At 33.6% G+C, this 27,552-nt stretch overlaps 1 protein-coding gene across 1 annotated transcript in view; it reads right to left on the bottom strand.

Moving 5' to 3' along the window:
* LOC147072105 (zwei Ig domain protein zig-8-like) overlaps positions 1 to 25,623 on the bottom strand; it is a 76,955-nt gene extending 51,332 nt beyond the window's left edge. The window contains exon 1 of the mRNA XM_085947728.1: positions 25,430 to 25,623. Within this exon, the coding sequence (XP_085803854.1) occupies positions 25,430 to 25,526 (97 nt within the window). The 5' untranslated portion in view covers positions 25,527 to 25,623. The remainder of the gene's footprint in view (positions 1 to 25,429) is intronic.
* Between the last annotated feature and the right edge of the window lie 1,929 nt (positions 25,624 to 27,552).

Raw genomic sequence — 27,552 nt, 5'->3', positions numbered from 1 at the left:
AAAATTATAGGAAAAGATTGCTTAAAGTCCCCTTATAAAGTTAGTTTATTGTTTTACTACAGCCAAGAATAATGTCTTGTGTATATTAGGTCCAGAATTAGTAATAATTAATGAAATCATACATATGGACCATGGACTAAATATCTACTAAAATCTTCCAATAAATCTATTCCGTCTTTGCAAAATATATATCATTATTTTCACGAACCATGACAATATATAACATGAACATAATATAATTAAATAATACCTATATTCCAGTTCGTGATGCGAATGACACCAACGCTATGTTCATTTATTCTGTTCATATATCATCTACTTAAAAATATTAGAACTCCGCAGAAGACCCGTGCGCATTTCAGGGTTAATTTTTAGGGAAAATTTAAATTAAATATATGATCATTAACACACTTATTTGAACTTGTTCTGCCACGTGACTGAATTCTCTAATATTAAAACGGCAAGATATTTTCTATAAAATTGCTTTATGGAATTGTTGGCATTCACATACACATATTATATGACAACGTTACTCTGCATAAAATAAAATAAATAATAATGGAAAATAATGAAAAAATAAATAACAATCTTTATTATGTCCGGACCATCCAGACATATTATGGTAATATGTAAACAGGATTTCCTCATGACGAGTGTAAGTCGATTTCAATCATCACATGTATTCACATTATATGATTTAATTTACAACAATAGTGTTCGAAAAAGTTTTTTTCCTAATATCCATTAATGGGCGTAGACCGCAGGGCGTAGACCGCAGGGCGTAGACCGCAGGGCGTAGACCGCAGGGCGTAGACCGCAGGGCGTAGACCGCAGGGCGTAGACCGCAGGGCGTAGACCGCAGGGCGTAGACCGCAGGGCGTAGACCGCAGGGCGTAGACCGCAGGGCGTAGACCGCAGGGCGTAGACCGCAGGGCGTAGACCGCAGGGCGTAGACCGCAGGGCGTAGACCGCAGGGCGTAGACCGCAGGGCGTAGACCGCAGGGCGTAGACCGCAGGGCGTAGACCGCAGGGCGTAGACCGCAGGGCGTAGACCGCAGGGCGTAGACCGCAGGGCGTAGACCGCAGGGCGTAGACCGCAGGGCGTAGACAGTGGAGCGTAGACAGTGGAGCGTAGACCGTAAAGCGTTGACCGTGGGGCGTAGACCGCAGGGCGTAGACCACAGGGCGTAGACCGTGGGGCGTAGACCGTGGGGCATAGACCGTGGAGCGTAGACCGTGGGGCGTAGATCGTGGGGCGTAGACCGTGGGGCGTAGACCGTGGGGTGTAGGCCGTGGGGCATAGGCCGAGGGGCATAGACCATGGGGCGTAGACAGTGGGACGTAGACAGTGGAGCGTAGACCGTAAAGCGTTGACTGTGGGGCGTAGACCGTGGGGCGTAGACCGTGGGGCGTAGACCGTGGGGCGTAGACCGTGGGGCGTAGACCGTGGGGCGTAGACCGTGGAGCGTAGACCGTGGGGCGTAGATCGTGGGGCGTAGACCGTGGGGCGTAGACCGTGGGGTGTAGGCCGTGGGGCATAGGCCGTGGGGCGTAGACAGTGGGGCATAGACCGTGGGGCGTAGACAATGGGACGTAGACCGTGGGGCGTAGACCGTGGGGCATACACCGTGGGGCGTAGACTGTGGGGCGTAGACCATGGGGCGTAGAACCATGTGGCTTAGACTATGGGGCGTAGACCGTAGTGCGTAGACCGTGGGGCGTAGGCCGTGGGGCGTAGGCCGTGGGGTGTAGGCCGTTGGGCGTAGGCCGTGGGGCATAGGCCGTGGGGCGTAGGCCATGAGGCGTAGACCTACCGTAGACTATAGGAGATAATATTGTACACATCGATTAACAAATTAAACAAACTAAAGCTAATAAAACTTTAAAATATACACATCTATATATATAAAACAGTCGGGTTAGTTTCACCATTGTTAACTCAAGAACGGCTGAACCGATTTTTATGATCTTTGATTTGTTGGATTTTTCGCCACCCCGAATAGCAGAATAATAAATTATTAAAACATCGGATAAATCACGGAAAAAATAAATTATCATTGGGATATGACAATCGCTGAAGCAATTGTTTCTGCATATCCAAGTTAGGTACGCACATTATTTGCTATCATTATTTCGACATGCGTCCTATCGAATCCACCTGAACTGTGGAACAAGTACAAGGATGACATGTCAGAAGACAGTTACATCGAATTCGTGTCATTTCAGGGAATCCCGATCTCAAGGTGAATGAGGAGATACATAACCAGGCTTTGGTTTTGATCGAATACATGTGTTACCTCATGTGCGGCAGTTTGTAAGTCAAGTTAGGAATGCCATAGCCACATCGTGGAATAAACGACGCTTTCAATCGAGAATTGGGACGTGAACGTGAATATGATCGAGATGCATTGAACCAATCAGTTCGTACGAATGTACCACTGTTGAACCCCCAACAGAAAGAAGTGTACGATACGTTAATGAAGGCAATTGATGATGGAAATGGTGGCTTATTTTTCCTCGACGCGCCCGGTGGAACTGGGAAGACATTCCTCATGTCATTGATTTTGGCTACTGTTCATGCGAGATCCGAAAATTCTGTAACAGTTGCTTCATCTGGGATAGCGGCCACGTTGTTAGAAGGATGCCCAACGTCTCATTCAACGTTGAAATTGCCCTTAACCTTCAAACGACTGAAAAACCAACATGCAACATTGCGAAACACTCAGCAATGGCCAAAGTTTTGTTAGCAAGTAAAATCATCACCTGGGATGAATTCACAATGGCGCACAAACGCGCATTAAAAGCACTCAATCGAAATATGAAAGATCTGCGCAATGACTCAAGAAGTTTTGGAGGCGCAATGATTCTACTATCTTGCAATTTCAGCCAAACACTACCAATCATTCCAAGATCGACCGCTGCCGATGAAATAAATGCTTGCCTCATATCATCGACTCTGTTGCGCTATGTGAAGCAATTTCAGCTGACGACAAACATGTGAGTTGCATTGCTAAACGATCCATCTGCCGAAGATTTCTCCAAGCAATTGCTGACTATCGGTAACGGCCGTGTTCCTGTCGATGAACCGAACGGATTGATTTCGTTTCCGCTGAATTTTTGCAATTTCGTCTCAACTAAGGACGAACTCATCAACAAAGTGTTCCCGAACATCATTGCTAACCACAAAAATTACAATTGGTTGAGTGAACGAGCATTCTTGCGGCAAATAACAAAAATATGGATCACTTAAACTTCACAATTTACAATCAAATCGTTGGTCCACTGCATTCTTTCAAATCTATCGACTGTGTAACAAACGAAGACAAAGCAACCAACTATCCAACTGAATTTTTAAACTCATTGGATCTGCCTGGCTTGCCACCGTACAATTTACAACTGAAAGTTGGCTCGGTAGTCATCATGCTTTGAAATCTGAACCAACCAAAACTATGTAACAGAACGCGTTTGGTGGTGAGAAAACTCATGGGCAATGTGATTCACGCGACGATAGTTAAAGGAATGTTCAAAGGTGAGGAAGTCCTCATTCCGAGAATTTGATGATCCCAACCGATATGCCATTTGAGTTTAAACGAATTCAATTCCCAATTCGTCCTGCATTCGGCATGACGATCAACAAATTACAAGGCCAATCTTTAAGCCTGAATCTATAAAATGAATGTTTCTCTCACGGTCAATTGTACATAGCATGTTCATGTGTCGGAAAACCATCCGCTTTGTTCGTTTTCGCACCTGATAACAAAACAAAAAATGTCGTATATCACAAGGTGCTTCAATGAAGGGAATCGACCGAGTGCAACCCATCAAGCAAATAGTTTAACAGAAAGTAATGCAATAATGCTACGCGAATCATTTCGATTCGCTTCAATAAAACAATCATTTCAATTCACTTCAATAAAGCGAATGCCTTGCTGCCACGTGAATTACATTCTTTTTTTTTCTTTTGACCATGTCCGATCCTAATAGGATCATATTATGGGCCTCCACAGAGTGGAGGTTTGTAATAACAGATTTTATTTTTACGAGAAATGGATGTCAGCCACTTGCTCAACCTATTAGGACCATTCTCTGACTCATGCACAAATTGGTAAAAAACAATATGTGAACTTGCCAGACCCAGGATTCGAACCTGGGACCCTCGACACTATAGACCGGTGCTTAATCCACGCGGTCATTGTGGATCTACAGTGTGTACAGTTCAATGTAATTAAAATAATTTTCATTTTGATTTGATTTTTGCACATGTATTGAACTTATTATTCATTTTGAGTATTCATTTTAACTTAATAAAAAACTAAATTTGATTCAGCTAATAAGTTAACACAAGATTATTGATTCTGAGGCGGTACAAAGTTCGCCGGGTCAGCTAGTAAATAATATATTCAACTATATACTATACACATAGATTTTTCGGGCCGGTTAGGATTTGATCCTATATTTATCGCATACCGGTCGAGAGCTTTTGAATTGACTTCTGTCTAAATTATATAGAATACTATACTTCAATTCATTAGATTTTTTCCTTTCAAATTTTGTAATTTAGATGTATTTCATTTTATGTTCGTTTTAATATATTAGTTATAGCAAAAATTATGATTTCAGAGATGGTGAATAACGAGTGGAACTCGCGATACTTAAACTCTGACAGGGAAGCTGACACGACAGTTTCTACCATCCATTCCATCAGCACAAGACGTTGGGGTGCACGAGGGGCTTTTTTTGAAATGACTCAGATCCCTACTGGTCTCGGAGTCATACAAGCCTACGTAGTCAGGTTTAAAATAATATCTGACGGCAAGTGCCCATGCGACGACGGAAGTGATCAGGGCGTCCTACGTATACTCTTCGATCGTTCAATTCTCAGCAAGGAGCGGCACAATCTAAACTTTTTACAGATGACAGACGCGGACATCCAAGACCTTCCGGGGACCATGGCAAATGAGGCCTGAAGAGATAATATATGTATTTATGTAAAAAGAAAAATCAAAATAATAAGCGGCAACACATAGCAATGACTCATGCCTTTCAGATCCAGTGGCCATCTTTACGTCAGGTCGGGTACTTCTGGGATTACCCTCGTAAATACATAAGTAATCTTCAAGCTTGAGAGTAAATATAATTTGCACCACATATCTTGCTAATGATGTGATCTATAATCATTTTTTTTCTTTTTTACAGAACACTGCGTATCTTATAATCGATTCCGTGTGAATCGGGTAAGATAAATATTAGTAAGTTATTACCAAATTCATTATTAATAGTGAGAGGTATATGATAATAATATTTCATGTTTATATAATAAAACCAACAACGAAAATTTACACTACACAAATTTTATCCCATACACACACACCACATTTGCTACCACAGCGATTTACATTGACCATCCGAAAGACCTTACACACTTTAGTAATACTGTATACCGGTCTCAAAATTACTAATTGTGCACTTACCATAAATTAACAAAATAGCACAAATATTATTTCAAAGGTTTTCATTTTTGCTTCTAATGTTACTTACGAAAACCCTTTCGATTTAAGCTAAGCAATATTTCCATTCACCGTGGCAGGTATCGCGTTGCGCAAATTATACAGAAGGCCCGGCCATTAATCCCGTCGTCTGCTTGAAATAACCATGTTGCGGTTTCAATAAAATATGAGTATGTGAATAAAAGGTATTCCTACCACTTTATAAAAATGTATCCAGTAGCGGATTACCGTAAAGGCATGTCAGGCACGTGCCATGCGGCTCCGCAGCTTTAGGGGGCCCCAAATCGCGCAAAAAAATGTACGTATCACATATATCACCAAATGTAATGAAATACCTATACTCTCACTTATGTTTTTTTTAATGTTTCCGTATCATTTGAATGCATAAAATCACGTTTTGTACTTATTTATACTTTTTAACCAATCATTATAATAATTATAATGAAATCCTCGGTACAGTTCGGTTATGAGGAATACAGCGGAAAACACATTTTGAAAATACCCGATATGCTGGATTATTTGTTAGTTTGGGTTAGTTTATATTCGGTTAGGTTGGGTTAGGTTTGGTTAGGTTAACCCAGTGGTCGGCAAACTCATTAGTCAATAGAGCCAAATATCAACAGTACAGCGATTGAGATTTCTTTTGAGAGCCAAATTTCTTAAACTTACTATATAGGTAGGTACACTGTTAACGTGATATCATTCTTAATAATGATCTTATTTATTGATAAAAAATAAATTGTAATTAAGGTATCCATAAAATTAAATCATTACAATGACTGACAAACAATTAATGTGAACAATGGCCATGGATCTCCTTTAAAAGTTTGGATAAGTCAGGTTTGTATGTTGTCGTCTTTAATTTTAGGCACGATTCCAGGTTCTCATCAATAAATCGACTTCTCAATTTACTCTTGATAAGGTTCATGCTTGAAAAAGATAGTTCGCATGAACATATAGAACCGGAAAGGGAAAGAACAGCAAACGCCAGTTTTTTCAACTGATCATATGAGTCAGGAATACTACTCCAGGTATTAAAAATCATCATGTCTTCCTTCTCCAGGTCTTTCAAAGCAGACTACTAAACTTGTGCTGTGAAACATTTGTTTTTCTCCAACATGTCCATATCAGCACAGAAATGCTGAAATTTAGAGCTCCATAATTCTTTATCCATAAGCTTTATCAATAATAGAGTTGATAATCTTAATCACCAATTCCATAACTTTGCAAATATGTCTGCGCACAAAGCTCTTCTTGACGAATGGTGCAATGATAAGCAAGTATCTCGTGATTTTTTTTTCTTTCAAAATAGCAACAACCGCTTTTCTTAAGCCGGTCATACTTAACGCCCCGCCCCGTCTGTTGAAATTGACACAATTTTATCAAATGGAATATGATGTTTATCCATACACTCAATTACAGCATTTCAAATATCCTCTCCACGTGTTTGATATTTGAGTGGCAATAATCTTACAAGTTCTTCTTAAGGACCTGTAGATGAAATAAATCGTATAAAACGTGAAGCTTGTGCTGTATCATTTATGTCACAAGACTCGTTAACTGCTATTGATAAAGCTGAAACCAATTTAAGATCTTCGACTTGTTGGTTGGTTATATTCGAAGACGTTTTAACTGTTATATATTTCACTGTTTTAGCCCGTACGTGATCATTTGTGGCAGAGCCACGCCATAGGGGCCAAAGAGCCACATGTGGCTCGCGAGCCGTGGTTTGCCGACCACTGGGTTAACCTAACAAATAATCCAGTATATCGGGTATTTGCAAAATGTGTTTTCCGCTGTATTTCTCATAACCGAACTGTACCAAATCCTCTACCTCAAAATCTTTATGATAATATTTAAAAAAAAAAAAATCACAAAACACAATATGACACAGTTTTCAAAAGAAATAACGTAGCTTCCCACAAAATAATATGCCTTGGGCCTCCTGATTGTCCTAATACGTCGCTGAATATATAAGTATCTATCTTGGTATTTACACATATACAAATATTTAAAAAGAAACGTGGTTTTTTTAACATACTAAATCGGGGTTGATCGAGTGGTTTCATCATCATAAAACCAACAAATCTTATCTCTAGCCTCTACGCGGCGTCCCCGGACAATGCAGATAGTGCGTGTCCTAGGACAGTATATCCCATCTGTAGCTGATAGAGAATGGTGATAGGCGAAACTCTGGCGCCTCAAAACAAGACACTTGGCTACTGGAGTTTAAAATTGTGACAAACAATAGAAATAATATATGAACAGGCAATTTTATGGTGTTAGGTGTTAAATGAAAACGCAATGACGATTTTTTAAGATTTTTTTTACCATAATACGAACAAGATATTGGCTGTAATTGTGAAGCTATTTGACAATATTAAGTGTAAAAGCTATGAATTTAGATATTGTATTGCTACAAAATATAAATAATTGTTAATACATAATATGGTATGAAACCATAAGAGTATGTACCTTCACCTCTAATGTAGCTTCACAACTATTATTAAAAATATAATATACTTGCAGCCATTTATTATTTTTATTTACAACGTTTTTATTAGCTCGTATTCTTGTTTGTCCGATGGTTGTTTGTCCAGTACAAATCTTGCAATCGATTTTTAACTATCTTCCTGACTAGCTAGACATTTGAAACTTTTAGAATATATCAGAACACGATGCCAATGTATTCTTTCAATACTTTTAGCCATCTTTAAGCAGAATTGAATTCATTTTCAGTTAATTCTATTTTGTATGGAAAGTTATTAGTATTAATTAAAAGACTATTATTGGTTGCTAGAGGGTGGTCCTAGCAACTAAATTATTAATATAGACGTACGTTACTATGGACATCAAAATGAAATGTAGAAATGACATTTCAGTATTCTATATTTGTTTGTTTGTTTGTTTGTTTTTTATTTACTTAATATTATCAAGTACAAGTTTGAGCATATTGAGCATTCAACAGAAAATTTAAAAACGTTGTATATAAAAAGTTCTTTTTATCTTGTAATTATTATTATTTTTATTATGTCAATCAATAAAATAATAAAATTTAAAGTGAGTAGTGTATTTGATTGACCGCATACATTCGTTGATATAGTTATTTGCTGTAGTGACAGTTCACTATTTTATAACCGCAAAAGATTCAAGATCATAAATACGTCATGTTTATATCGCTATGATATGAATCTCCAGCCTGCTGCAGTGACTACTCAGTCAATTATCTATTCAAACGGAAAATTAATGACGACAGATGGTGATATTATCATTCCACGGTCCGTCGAGCTGACAGATCACCAGTTGAAATAGTTGCGTTGGCATCTATGATTGCGATTGCACCACCAACAAACACCCCAGCGACGTGCATAACTCCAAAATATGTCACTGAATTATTACATGTAGTTTTCGAACCAATTAATTTTATTCAATTAATTTATCTTTATCATATGGTGGACATTACAAATTATAAGTTTAAGGCGTTTACAACATGACATTTAGAAACAAAGAAATATAAAACAGTATTACATAAAAAAAGAGATAGATCAGTATAGAGATAGATAATATGTTATTAAACAGTAGAAATGTGTAAATGCAAAAAATATAAATTTGATCGGTACAAAGAAGTACACCGGATGAGTTAAGCAGACCCTATTTTAAGAATTTATAAAACAACGTCCACCTATACTCATCCTCACGTAGGTGGAATATATCAACACTCGAACCAATTTCGTTGAACATAGTTATCTCCCTCCCAATTGGCGTTACCAGTGGCAGGTTGGTTCTGCACCTTGGGAGAATAAACAACTGATGGTCTCTGTTTCTAAGGTAGTTAGGACACACAGGTCAACACTGCCCAGAATGGCAGAGTTCTCATTTATACCTCGTATAAGTCGAAAAAAATACGTAGCTAAATAAAGATTTCTTCTAAATTGCAGACTGCAGTATGCAAGCATGCCTAAGAGAAAGTCAGTTGGATAAAGCCACAGATAGTATCCATACAACATCGAGTAAAGGAGGCTCAAGAATTTCTTCTGAACCCTCTCCACCATAAGGCCATACTTCAACTGATGCGGTGCCCAAACAATAGACCCACTCTCAAGTCTGCTTCGAACTAATGAATTAAATAAAAGTTTTAATACCGTAACATCCGAAAAGACCCGGGAAGTACTTATAACGAAGCCCAACATTTTAAGCAACATTTTAATTTTATATAATATACCTATAATTATCTAAAATATTATTACAAATTTTGTATTTTCATATTTTTAAAAAGTCTTAAAAAGTAGGTAACATTCCCTAAACACCAAAAAAAATGTATATATTTAAAATTTTAAGTGCATACTAACATTCTGATTTCCGCTTGTCTTAACGTACCTACATATATAAAATTGTTATGTCTTGTATTGAAAGTTTCGGGGAAATTGTTAAACTTTAGGGTACATACTAGTTGAACAAGTGTTACACTCTTATAACAAGTTTCAACTGCCAATTTTCTGAGTGGAAAGCTATACAATCTGCTCAAAAAACATGTATATGTTGTATTTAATTCATATTGAGATTTGAAATCTGTAATCTCAGAATATCGGCATTTCAATTGCTTTGCAATTCCAGGATTAAAAATTCAGAAAATTCTGGATTTTGGAATTAGACTCCAGAAATAACTTATTTTTTAGTGAACAGGGGAAGTATAATTTTGGTAAAATTGTTAGTTTCTTAATAAGCCACTAAAAATATAATTAATTATATCCAGTTGGAAATTTTAATAAATAACTTTGGTTATCTTAAACATTCATATTCTCTTTGAAATACATTTTTCTCTTTAATAACAATATATGTATATATAATAACTTTAATGGATCAAATGAGTCGTTTTTTGCGACCCAGGTTTCACTCACCAAAATGTAAATACATACTGACTACGGATACAATTAATTCTAACTTATATAATAAATTCATACAATAAAGTATATAAAAACTTTATCACCTACCTATTAAGTCAAGGGTCACAATAAAAAATTATGAATAGTTGAAGTGTTTGTAAAAAATCCCTATCACTAATAATTCAATCAATAGGCGTGTACATCGTCAAAACCCTAATAATCGATCATTAGATAATAATCTATTACACTATCTTCTTTCTATTACTACATTCAAGAGGTGTAAAATCGTCAATACTGGGAAAACAATAGCAACGTATTGGAAATTTAATTGAGTTAACTAATGAGACATATCGATAATATCGTTGTTTAAAAAGTTATATTAGTTAAACAAATATTCTTACATGCTACTTTTATATAAATCCACATATAAGCCCACATAATTTCAGGATTGTGGTATCTAAATGCCAGGATTATAAAATCTCCCCGGGATCGAAATCCCTAACAAACATTAGTGTTAACTTACGTACTTTTATTTAGACATCCAAATTTAATTGGATACAAACATTAGCATGCTAGTTTTAGCTTCATCAACAGATGCTTGTTATTATGACATAATTATGATACAAAATCGATTCATATGTCACCACCGTTATACCACTGCCTCGAATTTCACATTATCTGAGACAGACGTACCTACATTATCCCTCTCATCAAGTTAGAAACCAATTCCAATCTCTGATTATCAAACCGATATACATGCAAACTACATTCCAGGAATGTTTCATCTCAAAATTATAATTATAAATGTACGAAATATACATACTATTGTTATATTATTATGTCTATTACATAATATTAGGAATATGTTATATTTACTCACTTAATTTTCATTAAGTAACGATAATTTAAAACAATTACTTAAATTAAAGGCATTCCTATATTCTTTCGTATTATCTGTATTAATTATAAAAACGTGTACCTACGTAGGTAATATATAAGAATAATAATAAATTACCAATCTGTTATTAAAAATCTACCAAAGTTTGCAACACAATTTAAAAAAAAAAGTAAGGCAAAAATGTAAGTCTTGATCAAAAGATGTTGAAAAAAATCTTAATAGATAAAGCTTTACATGACATCTACCATGCCAGAGACAATAGAGCGAGTTGGAATCGATAAAACTGCTGTTAACCATAACAAATCTAACACATATTGTTTACAGAGAAATTACAAACTTTAACACCTTTGTTTCTTACAACTTATTGTGAATAAAGAGTTTGTAAGATTAATTATCGGTATGTTGTGAGACATAAAACTGTAAACTAGCTTTAAAGATTATAGCGAATAATTCATCAAATTTCATAATGCCAGTATCCACCAATTTAATATTGATTCACGAAGTCTATCATTCAAAAATTACGTTCAGACACATAAATGAAAATTTGCAAAAATGTACATTTTTTTAAATATTTCTATAAAATAATAAAATCATATAAATAATATGTAGGTATGTAATTTTAGGTTACAGAAAATTTTCAACAATATTCATATTGTGTGTGCCTAGGTGCATTTTCGTAAAGATGATATTATAATATTGAATTGAACGTTTTAAATAATCAAATGGAAATATTATGAAAAACACAAAGGTTATGTTTTATAAAGAATACACATAAAATTTTGGAATCTACAATTATTATTAACAGTTTTTTTTTTAAATTACAGGTAAACAATAATATTATCAACTAATTAAGTAATCTAATGATCTCATAGCATTAACTGTCAATTAGTCAAGTATAATATAACCGAATGCTTTTACTAACTACCTGTCAGGTAGGGTTTAATATTAGGTTATATCTGATACTACCCTCGTATGTTAACCAATGTGGTGTAGCGAGAGACATGCTACATTGTTGTTAAAATAATATAGATTAACCATATAAATATTTAATTAAAAACTCGTTTTAGCTCGCAATGCGAATGACATCAACACTGCATTCATGTATTTGTATCAAATATACATGACAGAATTGTCACCTAGTATTTAGTAGAAGTGATATATTTTTAAATTGGAATATCTAGAGTGACCAAGTATGTTACATGATTAGAGATGTAACTTGTCGCGTATGTACCCATAATATAAACGATATTATTAGATTTTAGCATAGAAATAAGTGTATTTTCAATGAAATAAAAGAATAAATACATTTTATAAACGATTTTAAGATGCACATAATGTACCACATTAATCACTTGCTATTCCATATCGAATAAATTCATCTAATATTGACTCAAAACTTTTAACAAAACATCGAAAACCAGGTCGACCGATAATAGAACATGTGTGCATATTTCAATTTCGGTTAAACTATTTCGGTCCATTGAAATCTAAAGCATTTACGCTAAAACATGTTTTACTCATCCGAAGTCGGCTCGGTTTTTTTTCAGCGAAAATATTGTAAAATTCCTCGTCGCCTCTACACGTTACTCGTAACGCCCAAGTTAGGTAAGTTTAGAGTAATAATATTAATGATTAATTCATCGCATATTTCAAAAAAATAACACTTAGGTGTTAGTATGATAAATCTAAAGATAAACATTCCATCGCTTTATATTCAAGCAAATTGCCTATGAAAAGGTTTCTATCTGTCGAAATCGTTAACTTGGTCATTTTAACGATAAATTTGGGTAACTTCTATAATTTTACAGTTATATGAAAATTAGCTGCGGTCACATTCTGCATTTCATGATCATGAAAATGGTTTCAATGCAAAATCTGTTCATTCCATCTCCAGACATTCAGTGTATTACCAATTAATCTAAAAGAAACATTTTTTTACGTATGTAAGTTAAAACCAATACCTTTCTAAAATGTATTATTCACTTCATTGGGTAATTATCATTTGAAATATATGACAGTGAAAAACCTCAATAACGAATCTATTAGAAAATTCTAGAAAAAAATCCTGGACCGAGAGGGATATGATGATACAGCCTACTAACTCTAGTAATATAATATATAAGTGCAGATATTTTCTATTAATGTCGTATAAGAAATATTTTTTCCGTCAATAAACCTCAATACTTATAATTGTTTTAAATCTAAAACACGGATAAACAACATTACTATCTAACTTTGATTGATAGCTGATGGCGCCAGGATTTCTCTAAACTCTAGTTTTGGTGTGCTTTCACATACTATGATTTTTAAACATTTTTTTTCATTCAACGAATAATTCTCAAGATTTAAGAATGTTCCATTCTACCAACCTCCTGAAAGCAAAAGAAGTCCTGGACGGCTGAAACTGAGATGGCTATTCTACGCCACGATTAATTTAAGGATGCCCTATTAATTTACTTAAGCAGACCGAGTTTGATTTTTATTTAAAATCTGCGCCTTTTTAACACCATCTTATAGAAAACCCGAATTACAATATAGGTACCTACTTCCGAATTCGTATACCTAAGAAAAATATTTTCCCTTTCACCGTGTTGCTATTAGCAAGTAGCGATTCAAAAATGGTGATTTTTTTCGAGGCCGAGAGAGCGTATTGTAATCTCGAGCCCCACCAAAAAGTTTAAATCAATTCCGTAACCGTGCAAAGTTTGATATCCATGTGTTCCGATGTAAAATGTATCAAAATAAATGTGTTTAATCAGGCCCGACCATAAATTAAGTAGATAATATTATCAATTACCTGTCCTCGAATCGAAATCATATCAAGTTTCCTGCCATTCCTAGTATGACAATACATATTATGTATAAAAAAATGCTTTATGGATTGTTACAGGAAACGTTTTCTTAAACGGTAATAATATTGGTAGTAATTATCACTAAAGTACAACGTCTGAATTCGCTATCACCAAAATGTCACGAAAGCGACAGTGAAGCATATTAATGTAACGTAGTTTTGGCAAAGTTATCCACTTTTTCTTCATTGAAATTTCGAGATTTTTTTTCTCGCCAAGGGGGATCGCTATCAAGGGAGTGCCAATAAAACTCGGCTGGATAAACGACGTCTGCAAGTTAAGGAAGATTTTATCTCTGTGGATAAAAATATGAGAAGAATTTTTACAATTATATTACTCTAATGATCATTTTTATTAGAATTCGAAAATAAATTTGATGTAATATTATTACAACACTTCCATTTAATTTTCTTTCATTGTGTGGGTATTACATGTAATCATTTTTTGTTTGTGGTTTGCTGGTCTAATATCTCCCTAATGAGAAAATTAATTAAAGGGCTTTCGTAAATATCGTTCGCTGTAATTAAATTTCAGGGAAAAAACATTGCGTGAATAATAATATCGTATATTTATACTGGTATATCCGTTTTTATTTATTAGCCCGAAAAGAGATTATTCTCAATTATTATTATTATGAACTTTCCCCAAGAAGTTGCAAGTTCCGTACCGAATTCACCACCTCACCCATCCTTCAGAAGTGGACGAACGTAAGCAATAACTTCGCTTCTGAAGGGATTTTGGGGGTATGTAGCTTCAAGGACTCGGAAAGTTTGAGTTTGAACTCCACTTCACTAGGCATTATTAAATACTGCTTATTTTCTCCTACAAGTACCCACGTATCTGCTCAGTATTTCATAAATTTCTTGAGAGCTTATAATTTCTTCTCATCTATATCTTTAATTTTATTGAAAATCAACTTGTGAAGAGTTTTCAATAGTTTGATTGATTTATTCATACATATATATGTACAATTTACGCATATCCAACATAATATATTTTATCTGTGTTTAATATCCATATTCTATTATATACAATTAATTAGACTATTTACGTGAACATTCCATTTAGCATTACTATGATACTGTACTAGGGATTCCAATTCCGGGATTGATAAACATAATCCCGGGATTTCGGGATTAATTTTTTTATCAATTTTTATGGAAAATAAAATAAAAGCGAAAATATAACAGAAAAAAATACTTTTAATAAAAAATAACTACATTAGAAATAAACTGAGTTTGAATGAAGTTTGATTTATACCCATGTGTAGGTGGCCGATTCATTTTATTTTTTCACATAAATTATTATAAATGGAAAGTTTGGAAAAAAACAATGCTTCGCACTTTAACAAAGTAATTCCACCATGATATTATCATACGTTTTACGGCAGTTTCATATTTGGCTGACTAATTAGATTTATGAAGCGGAAAGGTCATAAGTACGCCATGATTATTTGCTTTACTATTTTAAATCTCGCTAATCCATTCATTAAGTCTTTACTATCAGAAACAGCAATCTCCTATTAAATTCACATTATTATTTATATAACAATATTATTAACTCCATTAAACTTGTGTATTTCCAAGATTAAACGTATACAATATTAATAATAGATGTCTTTAATAGTATAAATAATACTAGATTTATTTTTGATCGATTTTAACAATGGTATTTATAAATATAAAAATTTTATATTAACAATGGTAAAATGCCAATCCCGGGATTGTCAAATTGTAATCCCAAAATCCCGGGATCAGAATTTTGGCTCGGGATTGGATTCCCTATACTGTACCATCGCCATATGTGCACGTGTCATTTTAAAGTAAATAATATTGATAAAATAAATTTAATCAATTTTTGTATGTAAGATAAAATACTTAATTCATATAAACTCATACCCTACAACTAAAATATTACACACTTTACACTATTCAAACGCCAGTATGAGTAGGGAACCAAATCTCGATTCGATTACCTTTATTAATTACTATTCAAATAAAAAATCATTATTGCAGAACTTTTATTGGCGTGACATTAATCAGATTTTGGCTATGTAGCTACTCTCTTTGATGTTAATTTCAAACCTTGTCAGAAGAATGCTTCTCCGCTTGATTTAATCAACATTTCAAAACATTCAAGCGCTTTCTTTTCGTACTATTAATCATAGAGTATAAATGAGTTTGATAATATCCGGCTCGAGAACGGTTTTTTTATCGAAATACTGCTAATTTAGGTTTACTCTTTGTACATTGTTCAGAAAAATATAAATGGTCTGCTCTCAGAAAGCATTCACTCAGGCTTACAGGGTACTTAATACAGGCAATAATTTTTGAATACTTTTCTTGCGTCAGCAATTTTACCGTTTCGTATCGAAAAGCGATTTGCCTTAAATAAGTCGTCTCCTTCATATTCCGCGTATCGATTTGAATATTTCATTTTATCAAAATTTGTGATTGAATTTGGCATACTAAGTTAATATAAAAAATTTAGTGCTCCGTCACGTCACAGGATTTCCGCTATTTTACGAGTTGAGACAACTTTGTTTTGAAAGGGAACCGTTTTCGTTTATATTATGATTTCGTAGAAGTTTTTCGTTTAATTCCCCTTTTTTGAATATTGATCAAATACTCTAATAACAATAGCCTGTTGAGCTTGTAACTCAACTTCTATTCTGCGTAGGTACCATTTACAAAACTGATGGATCAGGTATTCCAGGGCTCTAAATCAACCATAGCGCACCGGAGCGTAGTTTCGGTTCGTTAAATTCTTAAAGATTATCGCTCCGTCTCGTGGAAAATTATTTTGACCTTCTGAACTAGTTTGACCATATTATAGCACAAAATCAAACACATTTATTTTTATAAAATATACATAAAATTATATAAATACTAGCTGATCCGGCAAACGTTATTCTGCCATATAAATTATTTCTAGTGAATATTTTGGTTGTTAAATAAAAAAATTACGAATGTATCGTAAGTGTGTGGGGATGGGATCTATGACAGAAAGAGAAATAGAGCGCTGTAGACGATGACCGCCGATAAAAACAAAAAAACATCAACCATTCATTTTCTCAATTCAAAATGAGAAATGATGTTCATAATGAATGAAAAACCTGTGACAGGATCTCGTTGTTTAATGTTTATGCAATATCCACCTTGTCCCTTCCAGAAAATTAGCGGATATTGGAGAGCGTCGTATGAACGGTGTGTGTCAGCGATGAACTCCAGATTATTGTTTCTTCTTTGAATCACGATTTCTCGCGTCGATGTGCGGTCGCCAACCATGATTCCAGCAATGTCGTCAACAACATGCGCATTGAATCGACGCACGTGCTCTCCAGCTGGTGTTTTATCAGGATTGATGACAATAGCGTGATTGTCACTTTGCAATTCGTGCATGTGTGCTTTGAAGAATTTCAATAATTCATTGCACTCATTCAACAGGGCGTGTAGTTCGCCAACGATGCGCCTGGCATTAGGCAAATTGATGCTATTGTAGCCACAACGTGCATCCACATGATTGATGTCATCACCGCCCATGAAGTAGATTTGTAAAAATTTATGTGGTTCGTTTGGCATTGGCAGCAATGAGCCTACTTTGTGGTATACTTGGCCGTTGATTTTGAACGTAGAATGGAATTGTTGACCATTTGCCGCAATATTGTGAACTATTTCTGTTGCTCCGAACGAAGTCATTTGGAAGCATGGATTGAAAGTGCGAATGGACTTCAGGAACAGGTTTGAATCTGGAACCGTGCCGATGAGCAAGCCGTTCAATGGTTCTGGTGGTATCTCAATTTCTGGTAGTTGCACTTTTCCTGATGTGCAACACATCCCGGCTGACTCATGTTTGAATTTGAGCGCATGACAATGGGGACATTCTTTGTCCATAGCACCAATCAGCACTTTCGGATGAGCGGAATATTCAATATCTGGCTCGTACTTGAATGCGTAACGAAGGAACGAAGTGGATGTAAATGTTCGATGTACTTGTTGGCGTTTTCGCTCATTTGCTCTGCGTGTGTTAACTACGAACCGGCGCGCTTGGCTCCGTTCCAATTGTCGTTGTTAATTTCGTTCAGCTCATGCCTCTTGTGATTGGGGTGCACGCAATTGCGACATGCTTACACGCACGTTTTTGTTATTTTGTTGGATTTGTTCGTCTGTTCTTTCTGCTCTACTATTTCGCATGTTTGTTGCTTTACACTTTTTGTTTGTTTGTTTGTAATACACGCACATAAAAATAGATAAATTAAAATAAATCGTACAAAATTTTGCACGCACTGCGTTGTGATATGCCGAATGAAATGTCAAAATGACGCGACGCTTCTCTTGAATTCTTCTCGGACGTAGTACCATCTGTCATTCAACAACATAAATAATTTCGTTCTGTTTGAAATACGAACGACGATTAAATTTGTTCATACAAAAATAATAAAATCGCGAATAAATAATGGGAGGGTGGGGGTAGGAGGGTGACAATTTGGGGTTATAGGTATTTTTTATGCCAAATAATAAAAAAAATGCAAAAAAAAATTGTCAAAAAAATAAAAGAAAATTTTTCTGGATAGAGATACCCTAATCACCTAGCGGTATGAAATATACTTGTTGACCTATTCTCATACCTAACAAATATATATTAAAAAAATCATAAAAATCGGTCGAGCCATTTCGGAGGAGTTCGACCACAAACATCGTGACACGAGATTTTTATATATATAGAGATGTTTATATTTTCGAACATTTATCGAGTGCTCCGGTTCGTAAAATTTTCCATTTCGAGCGCTGGTATTCTCAAGTTGTTTTTGTTCAGGGCATACGTATGATCAAGAAAGTGGCCAATATATATTTTTTTCAGCTAAACTTTCGCAATTGACGACTTACCAAAATCCAAATACTATAGTCTGTTGCAGTTGTTTTCATTATTACATAATTTTGGAAATCTAATATTTCCAATTCAATATATTGGTCTTTTCTTTGAGCAAATCACACAATTGGTTCAACTATTTTTGTGATCGTGAATTTATTTTGAAAATTAATATACATTATCCAAACAAATGGCGCCGCAGGCACAGTATTTTTATCGGAATATACAAAAATTACAAAGGAAATAATAAATACAAATTCAATGAAGGTTTCATTTAATGATATTTCTTTTTCATAAGTTTTTACTTTTAAAATTCACTGCAACTATTTATAATTTGGATAAAAATTCAGTAATCAACCCATTTGTTCACAGATGCCTTCGATACAACTTAATATAATATCGAATAAAGTCAGTACCTAATTTTACTTTATTTATTTGGAAATAAGGATTTCTTTTAAAAAATATTGTTTATTCAAAGTTTTTCGTTTGTTACACGCTGTTGAGAAGTCCTGTGATATTCATTTAACGTGTAATTATTATTACATGCATACTCTCTAAACAATTATAATATTATGTATTCATTTATTTTTAGGTAGTTTATTCTGTTCGATTTATTTTATTCACCAATAATATTTTATTTAATTGGCATTATTGATTGGATAAAATCTAATATATAACAATAAAATACCTAGCAGCTAACTTAACCAGTAGACCAGATGCCCTTATTTTATCATCACTTTCAGATGTCTATCTCTCCATCTTTATAGAAAAAGATTTTCTTCGTAATCTTCGTAGGTATTAAAATTTTTGTCTTACTTGTGATATATAGATAACTTTTGATGAGTCCCAGATAATGGCGTACCTAGAAATATTATGTCCATATGCAAATATCGTACAAGGATCAGTATTTACATAAAAAAAACAAAAATTTCTACCCAAAATCTGAGAGATTTGCTTCACATCAAATGGTTCTCTTCGAAAATATAGATTTCCGTGCGTTTTATTTTTAATCTATATTTTTGTGGGCAGTTTAATACTATAAAATGGAAAATTCATTAAAACTATCGGATTAGTATTGCCAACTGTCTTTGACCAAAATATGGCAGGCAGGGTAAGAAAATAAGCCAGTTGGTAGATAAAAATGGTAAATTTTATATTACTTTAAAAAAAAATCTTGAACCCGTCATTTAAAAAAATTATACTTGTAAATTTATTTTCACGATACGGAAGATAGAAGAAGAATTTATTGTTTTGCAATTTATAAATGAGTCATATTTATTTTTATACTTTGGTCTTGTGTGTCGCATTTTTTTATTGTTAAGATGCAATGTACAAAAGCTTAGCATGGTCATATCTAAACGAATCTGATGTACCCAATCTTAGATTTTTATGAGAACTTTTAACGTTATATACCAGATGCGTAAATATGCGTAAAGATACGTTATATACCGCCTAAACTGCTAGATCTGGCAAGAAAAACAATTACTTTCCCAACACTGTATCAGACTAAGATTTCTTGCCACCGGTCCTTGGACCGTAATTTAATATCATATTGAAATATAATTTGTGCCTACATAATAAATATTCTTTCTTCATTCTAACCCAATATCTATAATGTAATATACTTATTGCTCAGCCTTCAAAACACATAAAAAATGCCACCATATTTTCATTATTACCTGACCGACATTTTGGTTAAAACAAATTTTTGGTAAGTCGAACTATTTATGCTATCCGTCATTTTAAATCGACTCGAACTAAAATTACTAAGCCGTCTTTATAGTCCCGTTGGCTTCAGTAACTTAATATAAACGAGACATTAATCGAGATAACTTTTCATTTTATAAAAGTACAAGTAATCTTTTAAATACAAAATTAAAACGATGATTTACTCCGGTACCGTAAATTTAAATTTATAATTCTGTTTTAGGCTTTGCAAATTTAAATTCTAAGTATCTTAGTTGAGAGTTCAACAAGCAATATACAACTGTCCTTTTTTGATTGTTACAAAAGCCCTTCATAAAATTTCAAAAGGCTTTTCAGATTGTACTACCAAAATATGCTTTCTATTTTAGTATTTAGATGCTTACATTGTTTTTTCATTCCTTGTAAATCATTATGACTTTCGAATATCTTTCCTTTTCTGACTCGATGAATTTTATTTATTTCCCTATCCAGCATTATTTTGGGTACCTCGTTGTGAATTTTACAATTTATTTTGTCGCTTATTTTTTCATTCTTTATTAGTTCTATCGTCTACCTTTCCTTTCCTTCTCAATTTCTTTCCGCAGATCTAAACTATGCTATTATTCTTCCTTGTACCTCCTATCTGTAATTGACTCTTATTCTCTCTTCATATTCTTTTAAATGTCGTAAATTCTCCATTTACCTTTCTTGTATTTTCTGCACTACTTTTTATATTGTATAGATACCTATTACCTACATAGGTACTATATTCATTTTAAGTACCTACCCACACCTTAGATAAATATCAATACACTATTATTTTGTTATTTATTTATCTGTAGTTACTTAAGAACTATAACCATTTAAGTCTAGTATTCACACATTTGATGCTAAAAAAAGATTTATATGACCTGTCTCATTTAGGTAAGTACTCCAAAACTCTAAAAATAAGTAGAAATCTACGTAATCTCTGTATATGCCCCAGAAGGAAAAACGCACAATGTTGTGAAATTGATATGTGTGTGTTTGTTTACAAAATATGTATGCTATGTAACCAATTAATATATTTATCCTTTAGAACCGATAAAGACACGATTTTAGTTGTTTTAGCTTGAGTGACGCAGGGTATAATATAATAATTGTAATAAGTACTTTAGGGTACCTCGAATTACCTACTTACTTATACTTGAAATTTTAATTCATTCGAATATTTTACGACTCTCATTTATTATTTCATCTTTAATTAGAAAAACAAACTTTTACTAAGTTTTAACGAGATCAATCTACAGCAATATTTACTGCTATATTATTTAAACATTGATTATTTCTACCTACCGGTATACCTACCTACTACTAAACGGGAATGGGACGACTGGACTCCGGACAATTGGGCGCCGCACTGTCGTAGACACGTATACAGAACGTAGACGAACGTATTTTAATCAGTTTCTATCTACTACTTAGTAGTTTTAATTCATTTTACTCCTAACATAATGTAATCTTTATTGCGGATTAAGAATTACCATGCCTAAGGCTTTATATAAAATAAAAAACACTTTTTTCGTAGGAACTTAAACATATGCACGATTAAATCATTATTTACGTCTGCATATTTACATTCTCACCAACTATTAAATCATGATAATAAATAATCATTTAAATATAAATAATAATATTAAATATTTTTTAAAGTACCTAACGTCTATTTATTTTCGAATTCCGTGGCGTCCAGTTGACCCGGTGCCAAATCGTCCTAGACCCTACTAAACGACTACAGGCGAGTACATTAATCTCCTAATATTATAGAACGCCAATATTGTTCATGTGTATTATGGAAATAGTTTCCATTGTTAATGTGAAAATAATATTGTATAACAAAGCAAATATGTAAAAATATACAGTTTCTGCGAAAGTTTTACGTTTTGCCGTGTTCCCTTTATTCCAACCGGTACCGCTTGTAACGTGGTTTTTTTACTATAGACTTTTTTACCTTAAAGTTTCCATTCAATTGATGATTATCAGTATGTTTATTATTTATACATAACTTTTTTACAGTCTATGTTTGTTGAAGATTAACATTTGAAGACGTTAAATAACTTTAGTCGAGAGAATTGTAGTATCATGAACTAGCTATCTTACTATATCAAATATGAATAAAGTATAATATAATAATACATTATAATATAATAAATGAATAGGTAGTGGAGAAAAATCTTACATAATAAAACGGGGCCTAAACATGTGAACATTAAGTTTAAAAAAAACCTTAATACATAATTGGATTAGCTGTAAGTAATTTAGCATTACAGATTAATTTGTAGCAAACTTCCAACTGCCATCGAATACATCTGTCAAAAACTGCAAGCATTTCAACACAATATTAGATTCAGTGTAATTTTTTTTAAATGTGGGGATATAGCCAAGATATTCTTTCAAACTTGATTTTTACGAACGGTTGCTATTGCTTTGTGACATTATATATTGACACATGAATTCCATCCAATACGAAACGTCAAAACAACCCACCAAAGAAGAACGTATGCATCAATGCGCCAACATACAGAATATTATTTTATTCTAAGGCTACTAATTTAAAACCACACCAAATACAATGTGAAATCTCCATGAAAAATTTACATAAAAACAGTTCATGAGACTCATCTAGCTAAATTTTAAACTAAAACATATAAATATGCATCTTCTAAATGAAGTTCCTACTAATTGAACATAAAATTTATCAACTAAAACAATGTTATTCTGCAATTCCATTATTGGGAAGGTTTCTTTTAAGTCTAAGAAAAAACCATCTGTTTATTTGTTGTTTGGTAACATACGCATTTAATAATTCATTTCTAAATAATTTTAGTACATTCTAGCGTCATTATGCTCTTGTATAATAATTATCAAAATAATAATTATTCACCATTATTATTATTTATCGTAAACCGAAAACATTTCTAAATGATCAAATCAAAACGGAGTGTTCCATTTATATAAACAGAATTTACATTCTGTAAAAGCAGTTGTTTACAGTCTTACATCCCACCCTTTTTGTATCACAAAACACTATTCAAATTCTTATTAAATTTTCGCGGCACAATGAAGAATATTTATCACTTCTTTGAATCTCTAAAATTAAAATATTTTGCGTTATTTCACCTGGAAAAGTAACCAGATAAAATTCTTGACATTAAAGATTTTTCGTAATTCGTTATCCTAAATTACTTTAAGTCACAACTTGAAATTTCAAGGTTTTCAGTTAAGAGCTAACATCAGTGAAACGGCAAATAATTGTCAACAATAGGTGGAACGAAATTTCACACGCGTTGCCAATCGGAGAGCGATAGTCGAGCTGTGAGCACGTCAATTTTTTTTTTGATGGCGTCGGAGGAATATATTCCTAAATCGTGTAAAGATGACTAAAAAACGTTACTCATTTACTCGAAAAAGAGAACATGTCAATGAATATATTATTATTATTACTAATATAACAATAAACATAACATTAAATGGACGCATGTTGAATTTTTATGACAAATTATGTTTTGTTCGTCACGCGTCGTTTGCACAATCTGCGCGTCTCAGCTAAAGTATAGCCTTAATGATACCATTCGATGTAGAAAGATATTTTATTTATAATTCATTAATATTTGAATTTGTCATAAAATCTAATACATATAACACTTTTAAATTAAAGATTAATTCATATACGTATGGGTATGTCTGGATTGCGTCATTAAACTATAAAATTTCATTGACCATTGCTAAATTCATAGATCGAATTTTAAAAATATGTATTTTTGAAACTTTTGCAAAAAGATTTCGAATCCAATCGCACCGTGGCGAAAAACGCTTGTAGCACGTTTTCCAAACATTCGCGGCAGTCCGGTTGGGAAGCTTTGGCTTTCATTATTATAAATCACCAACAATGACAAATATACAGTGGCAACATTTGATAAACATCTCTTATCCATTGTGTTTAAAAATAAGTAAATATGGGAAACACCCCGTTGTCTAGTTGATAGCATCGCACTCGCTACGATCAGAGAGTACTGGTTCGATTTTCATTAAATATTTCGTACGTCTGTATGTTTGCAAAGTTCTCTCTTTCATTCGCTCTATTACGATACTTAAATACTGGTTAAACGAATGGTTTACAAGCAACCCTTAGGTGAAAATCTGTTAAGTCACCTCCCACATTGTGGGGTTACGGTTCTTTTAATCGAAAATAGAAATCGTGCGAAGCTTAGAACTCTTAATAACATAATATTATATTTATTTTTGCAAATAAAACATTGAACTATTTAGACACCTAAGTAGGTATATAATGCATGCTTAAATGTGTTATTTAACATCAATACCCACTTATAAACAACACAAACTTCTCTTATATTCAACAAACATAGCAATTTAAAATATATAAGACTGCATGCAGGTACATAAATACACGTCATTCTTATCATTTTTACATATAAAATATGGACATGCTACTTTTACGATTCTTCACCTTCACATTACGATTTATATTCATAATCATTAATTAAATAAATATTGTATGATAGTTTTAAGAAAATTGTATTATTTATATATGCAAGGGATAAGGAAGCTTTCCTAAATATTAACTATCTAATACAAATCGTATACAAGGAATATGTATTTTTAAATACATAAATATTGAATTAGGTTGTAAAAAAATATAGTTTTTAGTAATATTTTCAAAATCTAATTTTAACTTACCTAAAATTGCAATATTTTGAATCAATATGACATATATGAAGAATGCTCCATGGTTATTCAGGACGGCACCTCCACGATCTCTTCGGAATACCTCCATTTCACAAAAGCAACTTTGTTGTAATTACTACTGTCTTAATATTCCACAAGCAATATCATCGCACTTCTAATGACAACCGTTCCAAAACCAACGCCCACATTTTTCCAACATTACACTTCATCATTTTTAGTTAATTCAAAAACGTTATTTTCTTCACTGCTTCTGTATTACACAATTATTAAACATACGTTTTACTGCCAAATACAAATTTAACCTCTAATAAATTCTTAATATTTTTTTCAAAACCAATTCCTTATTATTATAATTCAGTTAGTTTACAAAAGTATTTTAGCATTTAAATTAACGCGTTTAATTTTTGAATTATTCTCGTTAAATTTTTTTAACCTTAATAAACTTTTAAATATTATATAAAACACTTTTTATTTATACCTACATTATTTTTATTATTATATTTACAAACACAAAATCTTAATGGTGTAATTTTAAATATATATTAAAGTTTACAGAGGAATTTCCGTTTTGTTTTGATGTCACATCTCGTACTAGATATTATTTCTTTTTTTTAATCTTAGTCAAGCTAACGCATGTCCGGTTATGAATTTCCATTTACGCTCGCTTTAGGGGTGTACCGTGACTATTGAACTAAGTTACACTTTTTTTCTATCTGTCATCAGATGAAAATCTCATATTTTGTTTGGATTAATGGCATGGAAATGACAGGAGCAACCTCAGAGGTCAGTTGCTGAAAATACACTGTCTGGCCCCGAGCCAGTTGCGGTGTGTTGGGGTGAGAGCGGCAGGCATGCGCAGTAGAGATTGCCGAACGCCCCGTATTTAATCATCCCTATTCCCATTTTACAATCGTAGAAAACAACATTTTCCGGGAACGGTTTGGGCTCCTGCTAATGCTGTAATAATTTTCCGGGGCTTATGATAGGTCGCAATTTTATTAATGCATGTATTAATTTATTTTCCACGACCCTAACTGGCTATTCAAAGTGAATAAATATACTAAAGTGTCATACATACATGTACGTAAACAACACACCGCAATATTGTGAACTATAAACAAGATATTATAAAATCACAATTAATTCGCTAACAAATATATTATTCTCCAAAGACGTGTATAAAGTAGAAACTTGAACCATCCAAAAGAAGTGAGGGTCAATGATTGATTTCTTTGAGATGTGGACACTGAGAAGGATGCTGCTGATCCCTTGAGCGACGTGACGCACGACCAACTCCATTCTTTTTGAATTTAAACAAATGGAGTTCCGCTTCACAGCATGCAGAAAGCGGATTCTGCTGTAATTTAAACATGTCACCAGAAGATAAAGAGAGAGAGTTCTGAGAAGCTGATGGTCACTAATAGCTTTATGAACAGGGCTCGAAATGGATCTGAGTGCACCGGGGCGCAGCTTCGGTTCATGAAATCCCCGGGATTATCGCTCCGTCTTGTGGATAAATTAATTTTACTGTCTGAGCTAGGCCATATTATTATAACAAGAAATTTATCAAATTTATTTTTATGAAATATACATAGAATTAGTTATGTTAATATTTTCTGAAAATTATCGAACGCTCCGGTTCGTAAAAACTTCCATTTCGAGCATTGTTCGTGAAGCGAGGGAAAAAACCACACGTATGTAAAAGATGGCAGCAGAACAATGCTCACTACATTTTATATGTACCTACTAATTATTGGTTGGTATGAAATTTACCACGATGTACGCATGTCGCACATGCACTGGGTGCATGACATAAGACAAGAAAGAATAATGTATCACACCTAAAGTAACATACCAACCAAATCGAAAACAACACACTAAAAACTCACTCGATATAAAACTGAATACATATTCCGTTATAACTAAAAACTGCCACTTCGCAACCAGTATCCTAGACGTAGAGCGGAATGCACAATCTGAGATTTCGTTCCTAAGGATAAGTCGCCGAAAAGCATGACTTAACTATAGACAATCCTGAGTATAGAGTTAAGGAATCCTTAACCATAGACATACTTTTGTTATGAACACGCCCCTTCTGTATTACCATTTACCAC

Source organism: Rhyacophila brunnea, unplaced genomic scaffold, assembly GCF_057557595.1.
Source record: "Rhyacophila brunnea isolate RB1 unplaced genomic scaffold, BYU_Rbru_1.0 scaffold_2, whole genome shotgun sequence".
In the NCBI taxonomy this organism is placed as follows: domain Eukaryota; kingdom Metazoa; phylum Arthropoda; class Insecta; order Trichoptera; family Rhyacophilidae; genus Rhyacophila; species Rhyacophila brunnea.
The sequence above is the reverse complement of the archived record's forward strand: the minus strand, read 5'-3'. Positions and strand labels throughout refer to the sequence as shown.